General features: G+C 45.0%; 9 protein-coding genes across 9 annotated transcripts in view; 6 read left to right on the top strand and 3 right to left on the bottom strand.

Annotated features, from left to right (window-relative positions):
* PHALS_04564 (uncharacterized protein) overlaps positions 1 to 1,631 on the top strand; it is a gene marked incomplete at both ends in the record, with an annotated part of 4,116 nt that extends 2,485 nt beyond the window's left edge. Inside the window, 2 exons of the mRNA XM_024722398.1 lie at positions 1,384 to 1,451; positions 1,527 to 1,631. Coding sequence (XP_024573478.1) covers positions 1,384 to 1,451; positions 1,527 to 1,631 — 173 coding nt within the window. The remainder of the gene's footprint in view (positions 1 to 1,383; positions 1,452 to 1,526) is intronic.
* A 687-nt stretch (positions 1,632 to 2,318) lies between these two features.
* PHALS_04563 (hypothetical protein F443_16526) lies at positions 2,319 to 4,691 on the top strand (the record flags this gene model as incomplete). The annotated part of the gene is made up of 1 exon (XM_024722397.1): positions 2,319 to 4,691. One exon carries the CDS (start codon positions 2,319 to 2,321, stop codon positions 4,689 to 4,691), a length of 2,373 nt encoding a protein of 790 aa, XP_024573477.1.
* Positions 4,692 to 4,999: 308 nt separating this feature from the next.
* On the bottom strand, positions 5,000 to 7,826 carry PHALS_04562 (dead deah box helicase; the record flags this gene model as incomplete). Its single annotated transcript, XM_024722396.1, has 3 exons — positions 5,000 to 5,347; positions 5,554 to 5,581; positions 6,256 to 7,826. 3 exons carry the CDS (start codon positions 7,824 to 7,826, stop codon positions 5,000 to 5,002), a joined length of 1,947 nt encoding a protein of 648 aa, XP_024573476.1.
* Positions 7,827 to 7,925: 99 nt separating this feature from the next.
* Positions 7,926 to 9,074, bottom strand: PHALS_04561 (proteasome component region pci domain-containing protein; the record flags this gene model as incomplete). The annotated part of the gene is made up of 7 exons (XM_024722395.1): positions 7,926 to 7,977; positions 8,036 to 8,200; positions 8,278 to 8,441; positions 8,522 to 8,608; positions 8,680 to 8,768; positions 8,840 to 8,909; positions 8,979 to 9,074. 7 exons carry the CDS (start codon positions 9,072 to 9,074, stop codon positions 7,926 to 7,928), a joined length of 723 nt encoding a protein of 240 aa, XP_024573475.1.
* Positions 9,075 to 9,124: 50 nt separating this feature from the next.
* Positions 9,125 to 9,762, bottom strand: PHALS_15027 (uncharacterized protein). The gene has a single exon (XM_036407318.1). The coding sequence runs from the start codon at positions 9,646 to 9,648 to the stop codon at positions 9,463 to 9,465; it is 186 nt and encodes a 61-aa protein (XP_036263029.1). The 5' UTR covers positions 9,649 to 9,762; the 3' UTR covers positions 9,125 to 9,462.
* Positions 9,763 to 10,138: 376 nt separating this feature from the next.
* Positions 10,139 to 10,602, top strand: PHALS_04560 (uncharacterized protein; the record flags this gene model as incomplete). The annotated part of the gene is made up of 3 exons (XM_024722392.1): positions 10,139 to 10,189; positions 10,267 to 10,380; positions 10,459 to 10,602. 3 exons carry the CDS (start codon positions 10,139 to 10,141, stop codon positions 10,600 to 10,602), a joined length of 309 nt encoding a protein of 102 aa, XP_024573473.1.
* Positions 10,603 to 10,607: 5 nt separating this feature from the next.
* Positions 10,608 to 12,062, top strand: PHALS_15023 (uncharacterized protein). The gene has a single exon (XM_036407317.1). It carries the CDS (start codon positions 11,505 to 11,507, stop codon positions 11,703 to 11,705), a length of 201 nt encoding a protein of 66 aa, XP_036263028.1. The 5' UTR covers positions 10,608 to 11,504; the 3' UTR covers positions 11,706 to 12,062.
* A 286-nt stretch (positions 12,063 to 12,348) lies between these two features.
* Positions 12,349 to 13,014, top strand: PHALS_15022 (uncharacterized protein). Its single transcript, XM_036407316.1, has one exon. The coding sequence runs from the start codon at positions 12,379 to 12,381 to the stop codon at positions 12,604 to 12,606; it is 228 nt and encodes a 75-aa protein (XP_036263027.1). The 5' UTR covers positions 12,349 to 12,378; the 3' UTR covers positions 12,607 to 13,014.
* Positions 13,015 to 13,596: 582 nt separating this feature from the next.
* On the top strand, positions 13,597 to 13,842 carry PHALS_04559 (uncharacterized protein; the record flags this gene model as incomplete). The annotated part of the gene is made up of 2 exons (XM_024722389.1): positions 13,597 to 13,715; positions 13,791 to 13,842. The coding sequence occupies 2 exons, from the start codon at positions 13,597 to 13,599 to the stop codon at positions 13,840 to 13,842; spliced, it is 171 nt and encodes a 56-aa protein (XP_024573470.1).
* Between the last annotated feature and the right edge of the window lie 711 nt (positions 13,843 to 14,553).

Raw genomic sequence — 14,553 nt, 5'->3', positions numbered from 1 at the left:
TAAGTGCACGTTATTATTTGTGTTTAGAGGCTTGCGGAAACCGGGGTATTAACACTAATGCAGCCTTTTCCAGTTCCGATCCGCTTTGGGAAAACAAATGATAACCTTATTAATTGTTCTATTGGCGTTCACTTTTGGTGGCCATGATGCGAAAGCTTGTACTGTGTGATCAGCCACTATCTTTAGCGTTGTCTGCTGTTTAATATGACGCACAAATCAAATCTGCATTACGGTTACATCCAGAATCCTCGTCAGGTTTACAGCTGGTCTCGTTATGGTCTATAATTTCGGCAATCTCCGCTCAGCAAATGTTTGCCGCTCTTGTTAAATGTGCGTTTCTCAATAGTCTTCCTATCGAGATACGGATCAACTTAATTCAACTTATAGAAAAGTGAGTTTCAAGGACATGAAAGTTTGTTAGTCATAGACATTCCCTAGCCATTGTCCACTTTATTCATAAAAACTTTAGACCGCGAAGGTCTCCTTCAGAGTTTTGCAAGGGCATTAACTCCCGTCGGAAACATCGCTACAAAAATCAGTTGTGAAGTCACCACGCTCTGCATTGTAAAGTGACACATTTTGCACCATCGATTATGCCAGCTTGGAAATGTGTGAAGCTGGAACACGCCAAGGCAAATATCCTTGATGGCATTTTTGCGTATGACGAGATCGATATTCTTGGCGACAAATACCTTACTGACATTGTCAGCGTTGATTCCAATTTATTACTGATGGGATTTCGCATCAGTTGTCCCTCCTCTGGTGTCAGCCGATGTATGACACCTTTCGTAAGGTGAGCCTCGCGTCTGGGATAACACAGGCATACCGATGAGTGTATTGGTTGTCCGGCTCGTGTCCAAGCGCGTTGACGAGGGATGGATCTGCGTGTGACCAAGTGTTGTTTGACGACAAACTTCATCCAGCGCACCGCAAAAAAATTCTCGTTTGCTCCGAGTGACACCCCCGTACACAATAATGTCTTAAATTCAGGCAGAGTACTTTCGGTGGTCGTTGTCTCCATCTATTTATGGTTTCCTATTTCGAGAGGTCAGCAATTAGCATAATATCTTGCCAGAAGGTCTGGTTGATGCGATACGGCGTTTGACATCTATCAATAATTCGTTTAGACTTGGTGCGAAGCTAATTAAGACAATTGATCAGTGGTTCGAGGTGTGCATTGGCGCACTCTCTCGACAGAGACTGCACCAGCTGTTGCACATTACTTCCATAAGCAGGCGGTTATTGGGCAAGAATGGCAGAAGTTCAATAATACACCACTCGCCCTATACAATAAGTTTCAGAAGTCAGACACTTCGTCTTTTTCTAAAATAGATTAAGTAGTATGATCTTGCTCTCACTCTTTAGAATACTTGGTGATATAAGTCGGCGCAGAGGAATTCCGTCCTGCGGTGTTCCACAGTGATAATGGTGCATGGGTGGAAGAAGGAAGAGTATAGGGTCAAAGTTTGTCCTAGATTTGCAAAGTACAGATGTAATGATGGCGGTTGGTGACACATGTACTGTAGGAACTGGGACCGATTGAAAATCGCAAGTCGCGCAGTTGTTTATTCTGCTTAATTCGAATTGGTGGACGTAATCATCAGATTTCGGTTTTGCCGCTTGAAATTTAACTGATAGGATGATTGCGTTTTTGGTTGTTGGTGTGCGACTTCTACTCAGTTGTAGTCTTAGGCTTATGTTGCATTTGACTTCTAACTTCGTGCCGCATGGTTGATAAGTGTTCCTTAAACCTGCATTGGATTTTGCAAGGCTTTACCTGCGGAATAACAACGGTGCCAAGTCACCCGTCGTTCTGTGATAGCTCAGCCGAATGATTGATCGTGTAATGAGAAACACGTTATGTGTTATTATCAATCCACACTTCCAAACCTGCTTGCGCTCATTACAAAAAATGTCGATATGATTTTTACTGTGTCGTGGTGGTCGCAATTTGTCGCCTCTGCGGTAACAGCAGCTTCTAAAACTTGCACATAAAATTGAGTCGATATGTCGGTGAGACGTATGCTCATGTAAAGTACACTACTCGCACACTGACTATCTGGCTATTGCCACATTCTATATCATGTGATCTGTTGCCCTAAAAGACAGACAGTCGGCGAATTGCGTAAGGAGCCCAAGCGCTTTCACAAACAGCGGATCCGATTACTGAACGCACTCAAGTCGACACCTTCTGGCCTACATAATACGTGACTACGACATCGATTCAGGGCTCAAAACATTGCAGTCGCCAACACTTACAGGACCAGCCATCGATTTTCGACGGGTACTAACGAACTCGGCGGATCGAGGCAACAATCATGGTGAATCTCTCAATGGACAGCCATGTACTTGACTCGCCGGCGGACTCGCTCGACATGCGTCAGCCACCATCAGGTTACACTACGAACGGAGGCAGCAATCGCAACGAAAGCAAGTTCTTTGCACTTAGCATGAGCGGTACTAACATGGCTGGCAAGCCATCACAGCTCGCTGCGCATTCAGTGTATGGAACACCAACAGACAAAAATTACAAAACGTGGCCTTTCGTGACTGTCGGTTGGTGTGCCACCATTGTCATTTTTGCTATCATTTATCACCAGTTGCCCGAGTACCGCTTAGGCTTTCGCTACAAGCTCTACTCACTCTTTGGTTCTTCCATTGAGAATGCGCAATGGGTTGGTGGGCATCGTGAAATCGTCGAGTTTGTTGTCAATTACTGGCTTATAGGATTGCCTTTTATGGTTGGTGGTATGGCTCTTGCCTTGGGTGACGCGCTGCCACCTGTGCCAACTGGAGGTCATCGCACAGTCATGCGCTTCCTTAAGCGTAAAATATTTGTAGGAACCATCAATATCTCGTACGCCGAGTCCATTTGCACGCTTGTATTTTTAGGACTGAATGCCATTTGGTTTTCTGCCGTGTTCTCGCGCCACTATGATGGTCTCGTAGAGGCCATGTCAACAGACTCTGCTTCTGTCTTTCGACTCGTGGGTCAAGTATTCGGATCCAACGCTGTCTTGTGCTTTTCGATACTGATTATCCCCGCAACTCGCAACTCGTTTTGGATGATTTCTCTGGGCATTGATTACTCGCACGCCATCAAGTATCATCGCTGGATCGGATTTTTCACCATATCGATGGTGGCACTACACGCCATTCCATACTATTACGCGTGGATGAAAAGCGGCACGTTCATTGATTCGGCTTTTCCTTGTATGGATTGCGACTACGGAACCGTTGGCAAAGCGCGCTTACAGAACTTTTGCGGCCAGTTAGCATTGCTGTGCTGCGGAATTATTGGAGTTACATCACTGAATCCGATTCGCCGCAAGTACTATGACCTATTTTACTACTGCCATCATCTCTTTATTCTTGTATTATTTTTCAGTGCGCTACACTTTTCACAATTTGTCATATGGATGTATCCACCCGTGTGCCTTTATGTCATGCACCGAATCTTGGCTCGAAGCCAGAGCCGAATACCGTGTGAAGTTGTGGACCTTGAAGCTATTCCAGGTGAAATTACACGACTGGTGTTTCGAAGATCTCCCGGTAAGTCGGGTCATTACCATGCAGGCCAATTCGTATATCTTCGAGCTCCGTTGTTGTCAAACACACAGTGGCATCCGTTCAGTATCAGTTCTTCACCCATTGAATATGAAGATACATTCACTGTGCATGTCAAATGTGTTGGAAACTGGACAAAATCGCTGTATGCGGTCGCAATACAGGCGCGAGAGGAGCGCAAAATGCCACTATTTTATGTTGATGGGTTCTATGGCAAGATGTCAGATGATTTTCAGCACTACCCGGCCCTTGTCTTTGTGGCTGGCGGTATCGGTGCAACTCCCGTAATCAGTTTGGTAGGTAAGATTCTCGACTGCATGCGCAATAATGATCCGAACATGGAGTCAACACAAGTCTATTTTCATTGGACGTCGCGTGAGATTGGTATATTTTACGAGTTTGAGCCTCTGCTGGATGCTATCGAGCAATACGACCCGAATCACGATCGAATCAAAGTTCGTCTCTGTTTCACGGGTGACCAGCATTTGGGCGGCGTAGATATTCCCAATGGTATCACGCTTAAGCCTTTTAACGATACAAGCATGGTTCCCACCCGCCCATTCTACCAGTCATCGCGATCGGTGCCACGTCAGATGCTGCTCTTCTTTGTCATCTTTACTTTCAGCTTTTTGGGCCTGTTCCTCATTCGTCTTAATTATCCCATACTGGGCGAAGGGCGAGTAAATCAAAATATGTGGCCGATGCAGCGGGTCGTTGAGGTTCTCATTATGATTGCTGGTGCTGCTGTCGGCTGGATAGTGGTGTTCACCGAGGCCATGCCTCGATCTATGAGCCATAGGGAGAAGTCCGGTCTGGTTCCCACCTCGGGCGACTACGCTCCGGACGAGACCATGGCTGATGATCGCCAATATTCAGAGTATTCGCATTCGCTCTCATTTGATGGCCAGGAGGTCGAATTTCATCACCCTGTAAGTCGTTCAAGGTTAAATGTCAAAGAGCTGTTCAGCGAAGTTGTCAAAGAGCAATCGCATAACTTTGCTGTCAACGTTACAGGCATCGGCACGTGGGTTTCAGGACCCATGGGCCTTATCCATGCTGTAGAGACAGAGGCTTCTAACTTTGCCGGTATCTTTGATGTGCACTTTGAAGAATTTGAGATGTAGAGGTATCAGTACTTGTCGCGGACAAGAATGTTCTGTCGTCTGTTTTATCATTGTACTACTTATTTCTTCTAGTCAGTATCCATAAATTTTACGTGCATATATAATGGAGTGATTCAAGTAAAATTGTTCTAAATGGAAAAGTTTTGGACTGAAGCCGACAAGTAAGCGGTGAGCATGAAAAATAGCAAGGACTCCTATTAGAAACGGTAGAGTCCAATGTTTGTGTTGTCACAATCCTCTTCGTTGTCATTGGGCTCCAAATCAAAAAAAACAGATCGCTCGAGCTACTCAAATCCCTACCGATACGATTAAACGCGGCTGGGGTACAGCATAACGCGCACACTCTTGCTCATGGCTTCAGCCGGAAGGTTCTTGGCAAACTTCGCACGCACGACGCCATTGCTTCCGTGAGCTCGCATCACCTTACCCCACACGACGCGAAACTTGGATCCATTCTTCAAAGACTTAGCTTTATAAATGTAAGCAATCTTCTTGCCCAGGTAAAAGTCCACGTCCTTCTTGTCTGTTAGTCCCTGAATCTTGACCAAGGCTGTGTGCGAGTACTGGTTTCGCAGACCACGCTTGTACCCAAGGAACACACCCTTGACGTAAAGACGAGTAGGTTGACCAGAAGAAGCGACCATTGTAACGAGGTTCTGCAATGTTCATATATCATCATACATTAACCTTGCAAATGACTGACAAAAAAAATGGTTGAGACTGGCCACCGTCCAAAAGCCTGCGTTTAAATCAATAGCCCCAATAGGATGAGACGTGTGTCTCGAAAGAGCAACGATGAGCTGCGGGCTTTGTTAGCCAGACTAACGGACGGCGACGATTTAGGCAGAAATTCCTTACGTACCAGTCGGATAAAGTGAACGAGCGAGGGACTGAGAGTTTGGACAGCGTCCCGTTACACAGCTGTGAAATGATTGGCAGTCAAAGCCCTATAATGAAGAACTCTGAAAATTATATCACTCGCACAAAGCGATCGTGTATAAGTTATCAAAAAAATGAAAATAGATTACAAAAATGCAATTTGTTTTAGCTCATCTTTGTCTTCTGTTCGATGCTATTCTTCTGAGCGAAGAAGGCAGGTGCCAGCTCAATCAGCCATTCCTTCTCAATTACAAGCACCGATCGAATATAATGTTTGCTAGTAAAAACCAATTCATTGTAGACTACCAATTTTGGGGGCGGATTGCGCATGAACAGGGACGATGACGGGTGCACCTTGACGATCTCAGATTGGCCACACAATGTTTTGTATGCCGTCTTGGATCCATTGAGACCCTCAGCAACGGAACGCATAGCTGTGTTTAGAAAAAACCCGGCAACAATGCTTTTGCGCAACGGGTCGATGTCTGGGAAGCTCGAACTAATAGATAAACCTAGCTTCATCAAGTAACCTTTGAGCTGCGACCGCACGCTCTCGACACGTGTCATGGCACGATGGTTGATGAAGTGGTCGCAACACCACTTGTTGCGCTGCTTCGCGCTGCACTGTGCGTAACTATTATAAATATTCAATAGTGTGACCTGGTCTCCTTCGTACGCGACAAACCGCGCCCGAGACTGTGCTGCCTCCGCCTTTCGATCGTTAGGAGAATAGAAGACAGATTCCACGGAAAGCATGGCCACAACTGTCAGTGCTTCTTCAGCACAGCTTAGTTCGGTCGATTTGAGTAGCATCACGGCATACATGGGCTCGACAGGAAGACCAGCCATTTGTCGACCCCGTGTCGTCAGGTTACCTTGATTGTTCAATGCACTTAACGCGTAAAGCTTTTCCAAAGCCTTTATCAGAGATGTCTTGAGTGGCTTTTCGATGAAATCGAAGCCCAGCACATCGTTAATGCCCATACATTTCAGCTGCAATACCACAACTTCCAAACTTACGCGCTGAATGTCTGGGATCGCGCGATCGGGAAGCTGTTCAAACGTTTCCTCTGGAAACAAGCGATAACAGATGCCGGGACCTTCTCTACCGGCACGACCCGTACGCTGCCACGCTTGGGCTTTGGAAACTGACTCCGTCTGAAGCATTTCCATGCCGCTTGAAGCAATAAACGAGCGCTGCTTGACCAGCCCTGTGTCTATGACATAACGGATGCCGTTGATCGTGATCGAGGTCTCTGCAATGTTTGTGGCTAAAATCACTTTGCGCACTCCTGCGGGCGCCGGTTCAAACACCTTCATTTGCTGTTCCCGCGGCATAGCAGCAAATATAGGACAAACCATGAGCTTTAGTGCGTCGGCAGGCAAAGATCGGGCGTACTCTTCAAGAAGTGTTTCCAGTGTCTCTATGTCTTCCTGACCCGTAAGGAACACCAAAATACTGCCTTCGTTCAGTTTCTCGTCTAAATGAATCTGAAGCACCGCGACTAGTGCCGAGTCGAGGTAATCTGGTTGGGTTTTGGCTGTGTAAAACATATCCACCTGGAACATGCGACCTGGAATTTGAATCACCGCCGGCTTGAAGTCATCAAAGAATCGTTTAAACAGCACGACATCTAGCGTAGCCGACATAACCACCACCTTGAGGTTTTTGCGATTGCGCATGGCGCGCTTGACAATGCCAAACAAAATGTCCGTTTGAAGCGTACGTTCGTGGGCCTCGTCGAGCACCACCACCGAGTACCTATCGAGCGTCGGGGATAGCAACGCCTCTCGTACCAGCATACCATCCGTCATAAACTTCAACCGCGTGTTTTTCGATGTCGTATCGTCAAACCGTACGCAATAGCCAACAGTGTCACCTAGCGGTCCGCAATTAACCTCCTCACACACGCGTTGAGACACTGTAATGGCAGCAACGCGACGTGGCTGTGTAATAGCTACACGTGCTTGATTGCGGTCATTTTCCCATATATACTGTGGAATTTGCGTTGTCTTGCCGCTACCCGTTTCACCGACGAGGATCACTACTTGATTGCAATTAATCGACTCGATGATTTTACTACGGTGAGCGTAGATTGGGAGACACTGACGAGTGCGTTGCAACTCGGAGACAGGTGAACTGCCGTGGTTAAAGCGATGCCGGTGTTTCTTTTGGTGGTGCATTGTGCCTGTACTTAGTGATTGCATTGAACGCTTACGCTGCGTGCTAGGGTGATGCCCATTACCTGCAGTCATAGTCAAGATTGACTGGAGGTAAATATTAATGAGGTCATTTTTAAATAAAGCGATATGATTTGGTGAAAAACGATCGCCTGTTTTAATACAATGCAAAAGCTACATCCGCCCTTTACGACGAGTTGAGTGCACGCGCTGTTTGGACAGAGTTCTAAAGATCACAAATTTAATTTAGACATCACTTATACACATCGAGTCGTGTCACTTACCCTCGACGAACACCGGCCTCTGCGTACGGAGAGAAATCTTCGCTTGCCCGAAGGCTCGTCATACTAGAGGCAAAACCCTTTCCACGCTCACTTGCACGTACTGCCATTCTAGAATAAATACTTTCCTCTCGAGTGCGTTCATCTTCCTCCTGCTTCTCCGCCGACCTGATCTCGACCAGCAAGTAGCAAGGGTGTCAAGATATGCTCAATCCACTCCAACTTGAAATTATATTGCTTCGTACATGAGAATACCATTGACTTTCTCGCAGATCTCAGTAGACTGCTGTTTCCAGTTTAACAGCTTTTGGATCATATCGTCGATATCCTCGCGACATGTATCACGGCCAACTGCGTACTTTACAACAAAACAACGCGACTTTTGATCCAACTTGCCTTGAATCAGTCCCTACATTATAAAAGCAAAATCACCACATTGCTGATCGATAGCACCACACGTGACAAGATCAATGATCTGATAGCTCGTACGGAGTAGATTGTGTCAATGAGAATATCTTCCACCTCGCGCACCGTTGATACACCCAATTCTTGCACCATTATGTCATACGGAATGTTCTACGTGCGTCAAGCCGCAAACCACCATAGTTATGATTTCAAGTTTTAAGTAATAACATAAGGTTTGCTACCTTGAATCGATGAGCGAGTGACACCGCTGACAGTTTCCTTAGCTTGTTCACCTGTTGTGGCGTGAGATCCGGTAGCTCATCCTTCCGCTCTGCAGCAGCAAGAACGCTAAATAAGCTCCACCTAGCCCGCTAAATGTGCTCGATAATACATGCTACATACCAATATAGTCACTGTACGTGCCGAAGCAGAATATACGCAGCAACTCGTACTGTTCTTTATGCTCCGAATCCTTAAGTGCCTCCACATTGGGCATATCCAGCAGCTCTCGAAACACAAACAGTTTTTTATTACTGAGAACCTGTTGGATCAATGCTACGCAAGCTCGACCACGCGCATTCTTGGCAAGTAGAGTAAATTGTTCCAGATTCGCCGCTCCTGCAGTGTCAAATGCCATTATTAAACTTCTCGCTCCTGGAAATTGTATATTTTGAATACTCAACTCAGAATTTCTCAGACTAAAGATTAATAAAAAGGTTTATTGCAAAAGGTGATACAAACAGAAGATATTCGCGAGATGTGATACAAATGTGTTTTAATCACCGTTGTTATGAAAAATACGGGGAAGGTCAACAGCAGAGTCTATCATTCAGGCACATGCAGCAAAAACTGGAGTGGATCATTTGTCCTGCATAATTCACAAGCAGATTACCATATCATGTAGCTACCCATACCACAACCTCGCAACTCGGAACTAGGCCGCTAAACGCTCAGATTCACAGTCTCAAAGTCAGGAAAATCCAGTCCAAACTAGTCACTAAACAAGGTCACAGCAGATACTGATGCTACAGCGATGCAGATATTGGTATCAGGTGACATCCTCCAGCACTGTCACACTGTAATAAACGAATCGTCCCCCCTCTGTTGATGACGATTGCACACTTCCCTTGTGCCAGTGCGACATCTTTGATTGCTCGCACAGCCTCCTTGCCGTTAGTCCATCTCTTCAGCTTGAGTTCTTCCATCTCCATGGCACACGCCTTCAATGCAACGGTGAACCAATGTTTTTTAGCATGGTATCTAAGCCATTTTTCTCTTTGAATGATGATTTTTTAGTGTAAGGGGACAGTCATTTTATATACCAGCTCCAAACTTTAATCTCGAAGATATACCAAAACTAAATATAAGGAACAGTTTTGATATTCAATATGAATTTGAACAAATTCTGCAGGTGAATATTATATTATTCGCCTCTTGCTAATCAGTTCGTCTTGCACGAGCGCTACTTGGATCCTTTGCTTATAGACGACCACCACACGCGTGATCACGTTGTCGAGCAGTTCGGTATCCGCTTTATGTCCACGGATGTCATTTTGTGGATGTAGGACACATTTGACTGATACTGCGACCTGTCTCTCCAAACAGCGTCGCTTTGAACCGGTTACAAACTTCAGTTTAGCTTCGATACATGACTTGCAGACTACCTTTCAGCATACTCTGGTAGGTATCAGTTGGGATGGCATGCCGGCCCTTGTCAATGACAAAAAAACGCACTTTTCGCATTTGTACGAGGTACGTTGTTTTGAGATCGCGTCGGGGCGTCATGGTCGTCGAAGTTGACACCCTTCGGGTCGCACATGCCAGAATAGAAAGCTCGCGGCGGCCCGAAGACTCTTCCGTACGCAAATGAGACGACGACTTTGCACTCTGGATCAACGCAAACGGCTTTGTATCTGCGGATATCACTTAATTCGATCTTGAATGTACGTCCATGGTTGTGATTGTTGGCGACAACAACTCACATGATATCATCTCTGTTGGTGTATGACCGTGCAACAAAGAAGCTGTCAGTGTCGGCCTCGTCACCTGACGTGGAAATGATATGCAAACGCCGTCACCGGCTTCAGCCAAGTCGTCGTCGTCTGAGCTGCCCATGTCTCCCGGGTTGTCGTCGTTTTAAGTATATTTTACTTAAGCTAGTGTAGCTTCTGGATTATCATTTTTTGATTGGTATGACATGTCGGATGAGTTAAATAAGTTGGTCTGGCTTGGCTGAGGAAACGTCTGCAATGCTTTTGCACATAATGGCAAAAACTTGAAACAACGTCAGCAAGCTAGCACATGCCATGCTTCGTTTTGACTCATCAAGCTTGATTGCCGCTTGGTCGCCAAACCATATGACCATAAACTTCTTGACATTTCTATCAAGCTTGTCGGAACGCTAACTGAAGCTTAGAAGCTTCATTACCATATTAACCCCTGCCAAAAAGTCTGTTTTCATGTTACGCTTCGTGTCACGCATATTTTATCCTTGTACAACAAAAAATGCACTGTCTCATAATGGCGGTTAGACAATCAATAACCGAGTCACGCGACCTAATTATTCTCCAAGTCTACATCGCTTAATCTATATAATTATGTAGGACTCTTTTCCTTGACCTCTTCCCCTACACCAGTACAAAAACGTTGCATTTTCTTTAACATAATTTGATCTTCCAGCCATCTACCAGCCGCTCAAGCTTATTTTGCGCTTTTTCCTTGTGTACTGTGTACTGCGAAGCCCGTATCCGGTCGAATGTACCGTAAAATTTGCTCATTTTCTTTAGTTTTTAATCTCCAGGCTACGACCTTACACTACTGGTATTAAATTCTCGGTTGACTCGCTCACATAACGACTATCCTTGTAGACCATTACCATCGTAAAGTCACATTTAGTTGCGTAGAAGTATAGACACATGGCGGTTACGCACCTGCATTGCATTTTGCCTGAACAGCCGACACCATAGTCGCCATGCTTTTTGGCCGTACAACACTTTTCGAGGAACCGTCAAATGATATCCTTAGTGTTGTAGAATGTTGTTGATGTTTTTTGCTGCTTTGTATTTTCATGAAAATGCCTCGTTGTCAGCCGAATCATATTCGTTCAGCACACATCGTTCCTCAGCGGCAAGTTTCACCCGCTGGGGCCGACCCAAACAACATCTTCAAGTTTGATTACCACAGCACAAGTAAGCAAGTTATCTACCTTGAAATCAATTATATCAAAATTTCGTCAATCGTCCCTTGTATCGCAATTTTTTTCATTTGAGTCGGATTATTGTCTCGCACTCCCATGTGTCATGCAAAAGTTATACCGTTATGGCGGTGTGTAAATTCTGATCTGGGTGCCGAACCAGATTCGATACATCTTCGGCTTCTCCCATCGAGAAATTCTTATGTGATGCTTCAATTACGAAACTTGCCATTGTATAGCGTTCCTTTCTGAATTCCTCTGCGCATTCGACGATTTCCTTTTTCTCGTCATCCGAAACCACAAGAGCTCTTCCTGAGCCACAGCATCGTCCAAACGTCTTGATTATATCAATATTTGTTTGACGCGAAGCGTTCAATATACTTGATATGCTGCACGACAACAGAACCTCTCAATCTGAAATGTAGCGGTTTAAGCTACCGATACCCTCACGCTAGTATTAAGATTTCTCTAGCGCAGGATGCTGGTAGCTATCCGACCCTTTTTGGGGTCGGATTCCGTGCCTCTTTATGACATTGTGGGCCGATTTTGGTCAGTTGGGTCTCCAGGTCACTTAACTATGACACACCTATCTGGGTACGGGTTAACGTGGCCGACACACTTTTAAAGTGGGATTGCTCGTCCAATTTCTCTACTTTGGATCCTATGGGTATCAAACCAGGAGCCGCCCGGTCCCAAGCCAAGTGACTAGCCGCCTGCGCCCCGGGTCAGTCAACCTGAGATGTAGACCATGAACCTTTTGTTTCTGTCAATTCAAAAGTATGATCGTGCCTTTCCTCGCTGGCTGACAGACTTGTTATCGAACCGAGCATATCCAGCGCATCGACAGCCAGAAATTACAACGTCTCTGACATTTTTCCGGCAAAAAGCCTCTCCAATTCAACTTCGTGTGACTTTAGTCAAAGCCGCATGCCGCATATTTTTTCGCATGATGGGGTGGCTTAGACAATATTTATAAATCTAAAGAGCATTTATGCGATGCCAAAAATAAAGCGAGGGATGGAAACGCCAGAACATTGCATTGGGTATTTTTAGGAATGGCTGGAAGCAACAATTCTTGCTTGTGGTGCACCACTGCGTTTTGGGGAGAGTTCGTACATTGTGATCCCGCAATTGAATTTCGTCTGAATGCCATAACCATGGCTATTGCAATATAAAAGTTTTCAACCACGTTTTTTCTTATCTCGACGTACATTAAACACATTTCCATCACGCAAAATCAAGAACTCTTTTCCGTCTAATACCCAAAGCAAATCTGATTTTTGATATGAAGAATGTTTCATTCGAAAAATTTGTGAATGTCAGATAATGCCACAAATTATTCGAAATCTATCGCTAGACTCTGACCGTGAGTTACAGTCTGTCGATTAAGAGATGTACGATGAACAATAAATCAAGATAATAATAGATTGCTCTCGGTTTTATGCTTCTTTCCGTACGCTCACTCAGTATCAATAGGATATTTTACTTCAATACGCACAATTTTGGTCAGTCAACATTTTAACACCTTGAGCTGAGATATTTTTGTCGCAAAAGACTGCAACAAATACTGCATTGCATATTACGAAGATTTCTAAGTTACCACTATTCAACTTTGCGGTGATCATGTCACTGCGACGTTCGAAACAGATTTGGCTTCAAGCACCTACCTAATTGTTTTTGCTTATGCAGCTGCTTGTGCTCTTTCTGCAAATTTAAGTCAAACACCTTTCTTGTTCACCAAAAATATTTGTTACCAAACCAAACGCACAGATCGTTTCCATGGAACTTCACAAATACTATTTTTCGATATTTAGTGATTGTTTAAAATGGTGTCCATTTTAGAAGGCATATGCTGATATTTCTTCAGTCTGATATTCCATACAAAATTACAGGGTTTTTCTACCAACAGAAAAAAATGTCGCAAGGGACGTACTCAAACCCATTTTGAGAATAGGGTGCCGGTCAAATGGATGAATTAGCATCCAAACTCTCCCACCCAAAAAAGGCCCTTAAACACTTTGTCTATGCGCCTTTTGTAATGCAACTGCTCCGGTTCCTCCAGAGTTTGAGGCAAATTCGTGGAAGGTAAGTACGTCTATCCATTAAGACGGTGATAAAAGCCGCAATCATTGATGGTTTCAGCTGGTCCGGGTGGTGAAGTTTTGACAACAACTCTCGTGGTTTGGCTCATAATCTGTTTGAGAATGTGTAAATGCACTTGTAGAAGATAACAGATGTAAAATAATCCATTTATCATAAACGCGCCCACACTGTAGCGGGGCTGCCGTTGCTCTTTCGCTTTAGGAAGCTTAGCTAAGGTCACCGACCTTAAGTTTTGTACTAGAACCAGTACGAGTGTAGAGGAGCGCAATCCGCTTACTCCAAGAGTCACCACAACCTTAACCCAAGGCCAATTAAGTCTTCCGTTCAAAATATAAACTGTATTTCTTTGTTTCATTTACGGCAAAACCGCCTATGTCTAAATCTAAAGGCTTTCCTGATTAAATAGTAAAACCCAGCTAAAATGCAAATCTACTGGTAGTCCAGCCACCTAGTGGCTTCTTGTTACGGTGTAGCCACATCATTGTAGTCATTGTATAGTCGCACCATCTTGTGTGACCTACTTCTTCATACCAGGGTACGTGTAACCACGTCACACTCTTAAATGGCGAACACCCACAATTCACATTTAACTGTCGCCACGGACGAAACTCGCGAGTCTAAGAAACCTTCAGGCTTTTACGAATAACTTTAAAGATTCTCTGCTCTATGAGCCCTGTGTCTACGACACGCAAAACGCCCAATCTAGCTGGTTTCGAGAGCACCCGCGGGTAGAGCCCTTCTTGGCCTTCTGCAGGCGGCGCATCTCCGGACAGTACGTCCGTGGCTCACGGGAAGCACATCCCAAGACCTCGGCAGCCAG

The sequence above is a fragment of the Plasmopara halstedii genome (assembly GCF_900000015.1).
Source record: "Plasmopara halstedii genome assembly, contig: Scaffold_262, whole genome shotgun sequence".
Lineage (NCBI taxonomy): Eukaryota > Oomycota > Peronosporomycetes > Peronosporales > Peronosporaceae > Plasmopara > Plasmopara halstedii.
This window is presented reverse-complemented; position numbering and strand designations above follow the sequence as displayed.